The sequence below is a fragment of the Teleopsis dalmanni genome, chromosome 2, assembly GCF_002237135.1.
Source record: "Teleopsis dalmanni isolate 2A chromosome 2, ASM223713v2, whole genome shotgun sequence".
In the NCBI taxonomy this organism is placed as follows: Eukaryota; Metazoa; Arthropoda; class Insecta; order Diptera; family Diopsidae; genus Teleopsis; species Teleopsis dalmanni.
The window spans coordinates 10,353,053-10,365,223 of record NC_051847.1 but is presented as its reverse complement, the minus strand read 5'-3'; the positions used below and the strand labels follow the sequence as shown (position 1 = coordinate 10,365,223).

Sequence of the window (12,171 nt, the reverse complement as noted above, 5' to 3'; positions counted from 1 at the left end):
AAAGTATTATCCGGACTCTGCTCCATGGAAAAGAACCATACATCGTACAGACACCGATGATAGTGAACGTTCTGGTCGTCCAATTGAGGTGGTTACTCCAGAAAACATCAAAAAAGTCTAGAAATTGGTTATATCTGATCGTAAATTAAAATAGCGTGAGATTGCTGAGACCGTAAAGATATCAGAACGTAGTGTGTTTACAATTATGCATGAACATTTGACCATGAGAAAGATCTTTTCGAAGTGGTTGCCGCATTTACTCACAGTCGATCAAAAACAACAACGTGTTGATGATTCAGAGCAGTGTTTGGCCATATTTACACGTAATAAATCAGATTTTTTTCGTCGGTATGTGACAATGGATGAAACATGGATCCATCACTTCACTCCGGAATCAAAACGATCATCATCTGAGTGGACTGCAGCCGGTAAACCACGTCCAAAGCGTCTAAAGGCACAACAGTCAGCTGGGAAGGTTATGGTTTCAGTATTTTGGGATGCACATGGCATAATCTTCATTGATTATTGGATCGTTTGAAAGCAGATATTGTGAAACCACGACCGCATATGGCAAAAAAAATATTTTGCTTCACCAAGATGATGCACCATGTCACAAGTCAATAAAACCGATGACAAAATTGCACGAAATTCACTTCGAATTGCTTCCTCATCCGCCGTATAGTCCAGATCTGGTCCCAGCGACTACTGGGTATTCGCTGATCTCAAAAAAATGCTCGCCGGTAAGAAATTCATCTTAAATGAAGTAATTGCTGAAACTGAAGCCTATTTTGAGGTAAAAGACAAATCGTTCTACAAGCACGACGTCGAGAACTTAGAGAAGCGTTGGAATAATTGTATTGTCCTTGAAGGTTTGGCAGAAAGAATTTGTTTTTCTTAGTTAGTCACACGACTTATTGAGTGATGTGTTATTCAACCCCTATTTTGAATTTTCGCAACTAATAAGTTTTTCCCAAAATACACTTTTCCATCGAATCGAATTCCCCTATTCTGAATCGCTTACATCGCTTATTACAGCTGTCTCCTGTAATGGATAAAACTTCAAATTTGATTCAAATCTAATCACTATTGGTTACTTACATATTAAATTAAACTCCTTTTAACTTTTTTACTTCTAATCTTCTTGCTCGGAAATAGGGAAAAAATTTCCATTCCCCTTTTATTCAGAATAAGGGAAGTGGGAATAGGGAAAAAACTGCCATTGATATATCATTCAGAGTAGGGGTGATGATTTTATAAATGAATAACTTATAAACGAATATTTAAAATAAATTTTTATCTTATGCGATTATCTATTTGTATAAGAAATCCTTTCGGGTTATAATACCGGACACACGATTTTCTCTATCGATGACTATCATATGTCTCAAACCAAGCGCGCGAAATTTGTTGAATATTTTAGGAACTGAGTCATGCTGAAAATAAATATATTTTTAATATTTAAAAAAAATGAAACAAATGATTATTACTTCAATTATTAAAAATTACAGATATACTTAATATAGATATTATTATTTAAAATTATAATATAATATAACCACAGTGATTATTAAATAAATCAAATAAAATACTTATTAATCTATTTTAATACTAATATTATTAAGCAGGAAAAATTACCTCACTGACGCGCACTGGTGACGGATTCATAAATATGTCAAAATTAATGGTGAAGTCGACATAATCGTCATTCATTTTGAAATCCTTAAATAAAATATATGCCGTTCATTACATTAGTTTATTATAAATAATTGTTTAAAGTTATATGATTTAGGGTTAACAACATTTAAAACAAAATATAGACTACCAATATTAGTGCAACATTAGTTAAAAATGGAAAAAATTGAGGATGAATCCTAGGGTTTAGTTTGCAATAGTTTAAGATAATAAGGATGATACTCGCTGTGAAGAAAGCACAAATCTTTGCCTTAGTAATAAGACGGAGCCAAAACATATTAAGCTCTAAATTCTGTACGTATTAAGACAACTAAGCAATTATGGGTCGGTATGTTATAAGTAACTATTAAATGCTATAAAAGAACCGTTTTATAGAGAATAATACTTAAATTTAATTTAATAATGCTATTTTGCAATTATTTTTTATGATGTATGTTTATCATATCAAAAAATACTAATAGGTCATAACATATCATACATATTACATAGTTGATAACTTCGTCAATTATGTTTCAATTTTATTAACCTCACAAAAAAAAATCGCATTAAAAAAAATCGTACAAAAGAATCGCACAAAAAAAGACCACATAAAAACAGATTTTACTATAGCACACGTTTTACCTATATAGCATACATACACCTGAAGAAGTCTTGTGTCAACGGTTTTGATCTGCCAAAAGAGTGATTATACTAATTTTTTACAAGATTGTTGTGTTATACAGGCATAATTTAGTAAATACTAAATGCACGAGCGTCATGTAGGAATGGAAGAAATATTACTACTTACATTAATAGACGGAAACCGTGGATAAAGATTTGTAAATGTTTGTATTGTGGTTTCTTTTTGCCAAAACCTCTTCTTTTCGTCATAAAGTGACTTTAGTAATATGACAATCAATTGAGAACGCAATATAATCCCACTTACTCGACCACGTGTACGTTCCTGAAAGCAAAAATAATAAATGAAACTCAAATAAATAATATAAATGTAATTAAATTTTATTACTCTTTCATTCACATCTTCCACAATTGGAAATCCATTATGATTGCACTTCTTTAAAACATCAAAAACATATTTGGCATTCTCGCGTAAGCGAAAGCAGATCACTGGTGAGCTCATAATTTGCGCTGCTTTTAAACCCATATATTTGGGTTGTGGTTCCCATGGCAACATCGGGACATTATTGATTTTTACTTGTATATCATAAAGGCCCTATAATGATTCATATACACTAAATAAATAAGAGCCTGGCTTCAAATATAAAATTAATATGCACCCACATCATTAAAATAGTCGCCTACCCATTTAGCGCTTATGAGCGTTAAAATGAGCGGGAAAAAGAATGAAGTTTCAACTCCAGTTGTTTCCATTAAAATAACGGAAAGACTTATTGTCATACGAAGTACGCCACCCAAATTTGCCGCAGCTCCGATTAACGCATACTTTCCGGGATTTAAAAAGTGCTAAAAATATGTATTGTTATAAGTAAAAAGTAATTGATTTATATTAGTTAATTCATTTACAGCTTGTGGGAAGAGATAGTAAAATATAGCTGCAACAAGTCTTCCCCATGCAGCACCTACAAGTGCAGTTGGTATGAATACTCCCAATGAAACATTTAAGCCGAAAGTAAAGCAAGATAGGAAATAATATATGATTGTAAAAATAGTTAATGTCAGTATTTTATGTGAGCCTGAAATATGTCAATTATCAGAAAATATATTTATAATTGATTTCATTTTGCTATTACCTGGAGGATCATGGAAAAGTGCTCTGACAGTTGCTTCCGGCGTTTGAAACCAAAGTGCAGCCACTGCATTATACTCATTGTCATCACAAAACAACTGATATAAAAGTAATATATAAACATTTTTTACGCACATTTTAAATTTTATAATTATATTTTTTTTTTATACCTGCACAGGATAGTCAGTAGGATCATTTCCTAACTGTCGGCAATCGTTTATAAAATAAATCGATGTGCATGCTAATGTTACTCCCATTAATGCAACAAATGCTGCTTCTACAACTTTAGCAAACTTAAATTTAATAAAGCGACTTCGAAAACGATTGATTTTTGTATTTATTGAATTCCAAATAGCGCCCAATAGACCGCAAGATACACCCAATAATAAAAATATAGGTAATTCGAAATATTCAAAAGTCAGCGGTTGATCGAATTGACCTAAGTTAAATAATCCAGTAAAAGTGAAGTTATTTAATCCATGATAAGCCGATAAAACAATATTTAAAGTAAATGAACTAATAATCGATGCAATCAAAGTACGCCAAATCAAATTTTGATTCCAGAAACTAGCGGCTTCTTCAAGTGAAAATAACATTCCACCTATAGGAGAGCCGAAGGCAGCAGCTACACCAGCTGCGCTACCTCCTAGAACAAAATCACGTTTCTCATGGTCATTACGGAAAGCTTGATATATGCCGCTATCAATATTAAAACTTGTACTTTTTCCTTGCGATATACCAGCAGCTACAACAGCACCTGCATGTATCATTGGTCCTTCCTATAAATGAATATTAGTTAAAAAAACTTTACTTTAATTCATAATTTATACACATACCTTTCCGCCAGCTAAGCCACCGACAACAGATGTGATTACACCAATGGCTTTTACGGCTAGTGTTTTGATCCGAACAATTCTTGGTATTTTGACGCCATTTAAATATGCTTTTACCTGTGGTATACCACTACCAGCTGTTATAGGCTCTATATATGTTACCAAAGTAGCGCCCAGTGCAACAGGTATCACACTAACAGTCATCCATAAAAGGTATGGTATAACTAAATCCCCACCCATACCAGTGGAAATAGGTACATTTGCATCAACGGCTAAAAATAAAATAATTAAGAAAATTAAAGATAATTATAATTATGTTCATTAAATAAATGTCGTATAAATAAGAAATAAGTAATTGAGTTACCGATCAGTAATTATTTAGTAATTAAAAATAACAGATTGACTGCGAAAGAGTTCTTTTAGGATCCCACTGGCATATAAAAAGTTACTTGATTGCTCTTTGGTTATAACACACGAAGACAAAAATTGCATTTCCGAAAATACTTATTATTGAAAAATGACATGGTAATAGCTTGGTACGCAGTCAAAATGCGTATTGTTTTTTTTATTTATTTACATATACTCTACTTACTACATGAGTACTAGCACTTTAGAGAAAAGTATACGTGTATTCGAACTTAGAGATGAAATAGATTATCTGTTTGAAAACACATGAATTTGCTTAAAATGCAAATTTGCTTTATATTCAATTTTGCTATTCTTTTATACAAATATGTATAAAAACAACTACTGGATGTTGACTCACTTTTTCTTATTGAACTTTTATTAATCTATTTATTATTATTTATTTACTAAACATATTAACACTCAAAGCGTTACTTACATTTTTTGAGGAGTTCGTATTTTCGTGTTGATAATGCTTCAATTATAATGTCAATAACACAAGCTACTAATGCAGTTATTACACCAATTTTTATAAAAATAATCCAACGTAAAATATCTCTCTGAAGATGAAAACGTCTAGTTTGAGATTTTCTTTGAGCATTTCGGTAAAGTTTATTTTCACATACTTCATAATCTAAACTCTGTAAAAGAAAAATTTAAGCTGGTTTATGTTTCGTATATATTATTTACACTGGATATACTTCATATATGCTATTCGAATTTCTTTGGACATTCTCTATGGCTGTAGTGCGAGATCTTACATGGAAGCTTGGACTGTGGTCCTCTAAATGCATAGAATTGCTACTATCACAAGGTAAATGGCGTCGTCTAACCCCTGATGTTGATGGCTGGAAAGAAAATACATTGCTAATGAAAAGTTCTTGGTTTGGTAATAAATGCAAAGCTGTGTTACCTTTTCTTTGTCCAAATTATGATACGAATCTGATTCACTGTCACTAGTATCTATGTGTACTAAAGTGTCTACATCCTTCTTATTACTTTTAGAAAGTTTGACCTCATCTTCTGTATCTGATTCACTATTTATACACGCTAAAGTGTTGACATCTTTGTTAATTTTTCTATCTGTACATAGCAATTCTTCGTCGGTCTCAGTTTGAACTTTAATATTGTTTTTTGCTGCCTCTTGCTCTTCATCGGAACTTGTATCATCGACAAGCAATACTTCGTCCACTTTTGGTTTCATTGTTAATTTCAGTACTATGTTACTTTGCTTTTAAATTAAACATAGATATTTTGCTAGTGTTTTAACTCGCATATATATATATAAACTTAACAAGAGCCTTTTCTTTGTATATTAGTAACTCACTAATTTTATTATTATATATATTTTGTATATATTGTATATTTAACACAATAAGTCATAAATTATTAAAAATTGCGAATACTAATACGTACACCCCCAAAATATGATATCAACAAATGCGAGACTGAAATTAGTCCACGGTTGCATTTCTACAAAAAATTCATAGTAAAAATCAAATCTTATAAAAAGACTTGTAATGTTTTTTCTATTATGTTAAAAATGTTATGTTAAAAATACTCCAAAAATAATAATTAAATAGTTAGTTAATATTTGTACAAGTGATTTATATATATATGACAAAAAGGGAAAATGCTATAAAAATAACAACTTTTATTTTTAAAATATATTTTATTAGGCAAATTTCTTTATTCCTTAAATATTGTTATAATGACAACTGCATACTTAGGACGTGTGCGAGATAGGCTAAGTTGATGCTAAAACAAATGGGAATTTTTTTGGGATTTTTTGCACTGCACACATTCAGCCATTTATCAACACGTATCGACACATCACTACATTATTGTTTCTAGACAGTTATTAGTAAAACAATTTTTAATTAAAATAACATGCATTTAAAGTCAGATTATGTAAAGTAAATTGAAATTTCCTAGAGATTTTTGCACTGCACTTATATAAATATTTATTTTTTTGCACTTATTATTTTTGATTGAAAGTTTTCAAATTTATTTATTAAACATCTTTTAAAATTTTTGCAATGGTAACACATAATTTATCTTATTTATATCTAATTTACTCTACTCGAAATTCTGGTAAATACCAACATTCGCTGCCATACCGACATAATTTACTATTTCGCTGAACTTGCCATTAATTTACTTGAACTCACATACGGCTTATGCTTTGATCAGGTATAACTTTATTTATTAAATTCTATAATTGATTCTTCTTAATCGTTAAATAAAGAGTGGTTGCTACAAAAAATTTAATATGAAGTTGGAAAATAAACGATGCTAATAATAAAGTGATTTTCGAATGCAATATGTGTAATATAGTTTTCAGCAAAAAAGCGGATAAGATTAGGATAAATGACGCATTTGATTATGAAACATATGATCTTAATGAGACCGATGAGATCTTGAAACTATTTATAAATAGTTATTGAATTTTAGAATATTATATATATATATATGTAATGAAAAACCTATGATATGCTTCATCTAGAGGAATGTAAACATTTTCTAAATAATTAAATTTCAATTATTTCCTAATGACGTATTGTCTGTCTAAATATAGTACAAACGGGTATTAAAACAGTTTTAATGCATAGACTTTTTTATAATTAAAATTTTTCAACAGCCAATTTAAATTTAAAAATTTGTCTTTTTGATAGAATTCAATAAACATACAAAAATTGTATTTTATTAAGTTAAAATGATTTAGTATAATATATACTAAATAGTATATATTTAATTTTTAATAAAAATTACAATATATACATATTACTTTATTTTTATTCAAAATAACTCTTATATAGGGAAAATTTATTTAAATTTGTAATATTTTTATTAACTATTTAAACACTTTACTATTATTAAATTCCACCTATAAGATGAACCACACGATTTTTATAACGTTTTGAGATATCTTTCTCAATTTTGAATTGTAGATCTTTTGTTTGTTTTGTTAATTCGGCTAGTACCGGAGTTAATTCCAGGCGTTGCTGTTTTAGTTCAGCCGCTTGGTCTTTTAGTGTTTCTTTTGTTGAACGTATTTTTTCAACACCCTTTGTCATATGATCCAATTTTGAAACCAACAAATCTGCATATTTAGGGGAATGCTTTAATTGGAAGAGATGACGTGTTTGTTCACAATTTATTTCTTGTAAAATTATGTCAACATTTTTTAGCATTTTGACAATACTTTCACTATCATGTGTGGATATATTGTCGGATAAAGCAAACATAATATTATTACTATTATCAAGCTGATTTAGTTCAAACAATCGCATACGCAAATACGCTTCCAGCTCATAAAGTTCATCCAGAATACGATTTCGGTAATTTGGTGCATCCAATAATGTGTACGCTTGTTCACCTATTTCAATATAATAATCAAATAAAATTTGAATTTATATCCTATAATTAATTAAATCACCTTTAGCTACTCCACCATCCATTCCAACACCTTCCACAACAATTCCATACTCCTCAATGGGTACATCAAAACTTACTTCAACATTGTCGGCTGCACTGGTTTCAATACCCCAATCGATTTCTGCACCTTCTGTTTCACTTAAATCATAATTTACCGTATTGTTTTCTAAATTTAAGTCTCCGAAATCGATAATTTCAGCAGAAATAGTTGAAGAAGTTCCGCCATTATCGTCGCAACCAAAATCAATTTCATTTTCCGTTGCAACGCCAGAATTTGAAGAGTTTCTGTTGGTTATGTTTAACTTTAGAACTGGCTCCTCAACAGATAATGGAGCCTCTTTATGTATATACTGGTAAATCGTTGTGTTTCCAAATTCAACTAAGTGTTTAAGTAGAGGTAAACATACCTTCTGTTCTGAACAGTCTGCATATAAATCGATGGCATTTTCTATATTATTTACATTACGAATAGATTTTTGATAAATTTCAGACAATGTGTTTAGCACATTTATAAATTCTTCCTGTAAATTTAACCCTTTTACGCCAAGTTGTTGTAGAAGTGCAGTATGTTCTGCCTGTATTTGAGTTTCAGGCTTAGCAAGATCTTGTATTCGTTTTAAGCATTCATCAGCTTGTTGCTCTAGCTTAATCATCTGCTTTTTAAGGCCAGGTATTTCATAATTATTGTTACGTACATAAATTTGTGACGTTTCAACTAGATAAATATTATCCTTCTCATACAATCGCACAATTTCTTGCCAATCCTTCATGCGTTGACTGCCGTAACTACCGAATACGTTTTTCGTACCCTTTTCAGTTTCTGTCAGAATTTCCACAATTTGCTTGCAGTGAAAATAGTTAATATCTATATTAAAAAATTATTTCAGTACAAACGACTGCAATTAATAAAACCTACTCACTTGTTCCGGTTAACAACTTTATTAGTTGTTCATTTGAAGGCATATCCTTTAAAGCATTTGTTATCTTGTTACGGATATCCTTTAGTTGCATTTGTATATTCTTTGGGCCAATTTTTCTGCTGACCAACCAATCATGCAGTTTATATATGTGTATATCAATGGGAATATCTGCTTCCTGTTGTTAAAATTTTAATGAAATATTTAATAATTATTAAATATACTTACATTCATCTCGGCACACTTGTTTTGTCCACGCAAACAAAAATATAATAAAAAATAATTGATAGTAAAGCAGAGTCGTAATAAAATGTAGTAAAAAAATACCTTTTCCAATTCACCATATTTGCTATGCAACATTTCAAATCGTTTTTTCTTCTTCACAGACTTATTTTTTTTCGGCATATTAATTGAAATTTCTATTGAATTTATATATGTATTTACTTATTGAACTTTTTTAGAAAAAATATATAGTTCATTATAACAAAATTACAAATTTTTATAGCTGAAAAATTTTGTTTCGATATTTTAAAATGTCAGTTTTAATTTTTAAGAATATAAGATAATGATTATTTTAATTGTTTTCTACATTACTGCGTTTTTAAAAATTATTTATTGTTATTCTCATATTATGACGCGATTATCATTCCCTGTAAGGAATGAATTAGAAGATTTCTGCCTGTGGATCGTAAGGAATCAGGTGTGTCTAGATTAAATATATATGAAACCATTTATTCTGTTGGGGTAAAACTTTGGATTAAGTGAAAGCGTTATCATTGTGCACAATATAATTAGTGCAGATAATTTAGTATATATATCACATAAATAATTTATTAAAATACAAGTTCTCCTATGCCATAGCAACACGATGGTATAAAAACAATTCTTATGTTATTTATATATATATTGCATATTTTTTTTTATAAATGTAATAAAAGTTGTCACAACCAAATTTCAAATTGCAACTGATCGCGTTAGGCTTCATGAGTAGAAAAATATGTGAGTAATAATCATAATCACGAGGCTTCGGTGAGTAAAATAATATATTAATGTTATTTTCTATATGTTCTAAATCATAAAAACAAAAAATAAACTTTAAAGTTATAGTTTATAATTCGACAAATAAGGTTTATGAAGGACTCTACACTAATGTCAGTGTTGTTGTTGTAACCCGTTGGGACTTGTAAGCTGATAATATAAAAGAATAAACAGACGGTTACATGGGTTGAGAAGTGAGTGGGTAGTAGTTGGGGGGAGCTGGAGGGAGGAAAGAAAATGGGAAGGATTGAGTGGATGGAATATAATTGAACGTTAGTCTGAATCCAAGCGGAGATATCTGGCTACTTAAATGGTGTGTGTCCAAAGGTCAATTAGACGGAGGTTTGTGTGTGCGGTGGGGCGGGACAACAAATGGGTGACATCATGGGGAGAAGAGTTGGAGTCAGGGCACATATTTGGAATAGATGTTTTTATGCGTGACAAATAACTGCTTAGCACTCGACAGTATCCTGATCCCAATCGAACTTGCTGCACGGTGGAGGTGTCGTTATTTCAGCGAGATGGTCAGGTGGAGGCGTATTAAGAACCTTGTTGTCAGATAACCTTGGTCTTGAAGAGGGTACTATATCTGTGTGGAGAGTTACTTCACGTTTATATTTGACTTCACTGATGTTAGCTCCATTGTAAAGGATGTCGATATCGACACGATCTATGGTAAGAACGGAGGGAGGGCTCTCCTAGCCATAAAAACAAAAAATAATCTTTAAAATTATAGTCTACAATTCGATAAACAAAATTTATAAAGGGCTTAAACTAATGTCAGTGTACATGCTCTATGATTCTCCAGTTATTCATTATCCATTTTTATTTCTGCTATATAGCTAGTAACGACCCACCATCATAATTTTATAGCAATTCTTCATACGGTTGGGAATTCCGGATATAATATTAAAATAAATTATATTTGTATTACACATATAAGGTATATTTTTTTTTCATTAATATTTTATACATTTTCTTTTAATTACAACATCTAGAATTGGAAGTAGTTTTTAAATTGATCAATGCAATATATCAATATTTAATACATTAATTGTAAATTGTATGAATTTGTTAAAACTGCTTTAAGATGCGAATAATTCACTTTAATATAAAATAGATTATTGAAATGTATGCTTGGTAACAACAAATAAATTATTATAGATAACTTTATTTTTACTTTTCAGAATCACTTTCTACAAGATATTTAAATTCGATAGACCACCAAGGATAGACGGCATTACACAACGCATGTGGATACTTAACAATAGTTTTCTCATTACTAATTGTATCAGAAAATTCTAAACATATTCCTTTGATTCGCATACCTGCACCCAAAAATTTTTTCACAGATATCAGACGGCAAGCATTACAGTTTCCGTACAAAAGATGTGAAGGAAATGGTTTTAAATAATTGCAAAATATCGCTAATATCCATTCACCCTCATTTGGATTACAAAATTTAGGAATGGTTGTAGTATCATCCTTGTTGTGTTCATCTGATAACGACTCCCAATCATCTACCACTGCCTCGGTTTTTTTTGGCGTTTCAATAACGTTATGTGCGTAATGAGATTTTAGTTTAAAACACATAATATACAATTCGGTAACTTCAACGTACCAAGATGCACAGTATATGCGTCCTATTAAATATTGGAGAGAGTCGAAGCTATCCAGTCTTCCAGAAAGTGGCTCATAATATAGATAAAGATATTTTATAACATTAGCACGTAAGGATTTTATATCCGAAGGGCTCATATCTTTGATTTGAAATTGTGGAATTAACTTTTCGCAAATATCACCAGTTTTTTTCTTCTTATGTACATAGCGTTGATAAATGTTTTTCCAAAAGTATACGGAGTTTACCAATGCAGCTGTTTGTTTACAAATTAACGCAAAGGAACGTATGTCTTCAGGGGGTATATACTGAGACACATAGTACCAAATTTCTTCGGCAATATTGCTGCAATCCTCATTAAATTTATCTTTTTGTGCATTATTTGGTAATTTTTTTGTAGTGTTCTGAATTTGCTGTCTTGTAGGTTTAACTTTTAGGTAAATATTTTGTTGCAAGCTTTCTGAAAAGTTTTTTACATATATC

General features: G+C 30.5%; 3 protein-coding genes across 4 annotated transcripts; all 3 read right to left on the bottom strand.

Moving 5' to 3' along the window:
- Nucleotides 1-729: 729 nt before the first annotated feature.
- Nucleotides 730-6,030, bottom strand: LOC119679777 (H(+)/Cl(-) exchange transporter 7; the record flags this gene model as incomplete). Of its 2 annotated transcripts, XR_005252424.1 has the most annotated exon segments (13): nt 730-1,042; nt 1,099-1,433; nt 1,636-1,719; nt 2,480-2,635; nt 2,699-2,905; nt 2,974-3,156; nt 3,217-3,386; nt 3,444-3,537; nt 3,610-4,218; nt 4,276-4,544; nt 5,117-5,318; nt 5,379-5,525; nt 5,591-6,030. XR_005252424.1 is itself a non-coding variant. In XM_038092313.1 (12 exon segments), coding segments are annotated over 12 exon segments (2,535 nt in total). In that variant the 3' UTR covers nt 1,049-1,310.
- A 1,475-nt stretch (nt 6,031-7,505) lies between these two features.
- LOC119679776 (CDK5RAP3-like protein) lies at nt 7,506-9,438 on the bottom strand. The gene is made up of 5 exons (XM_038092312.1): nt 9,360-9,438; nt 9,261-9,275; nt 9,036-9,210; nt 8,117-8,980; nt 7,506-8,056 (listed from the first exon to the last, which is right to left on the bottom strand). Exons 1-5 carry the CDS (start codon nt 9,435-9,437, stop codon nt 7,554-7,556), a joined length of 1,635 nt encoding a protein of 544 aa, XP_037948240.1. The 5' UTR covers nt 9,438; the 3' UTR covers nt 7,506-7,553.
- A 1,701-nt stretch (nt 9,439-11,139) lies between these two features.
- On the bottom strand, nt 11,140-12,152 carry LOC119685731 (the record flags this gene model as incomplete). Its single annotated transcript, XM_038100097.1, has 1 exon — nt 11,140-12,152. A coding segment is annotated over one exon (906 nt), but the record flags the coding sequence as incomplete, so codon positions are not given.
- Nucleotides 12,153-12,171: the final 19 nt, after the last annotated feature.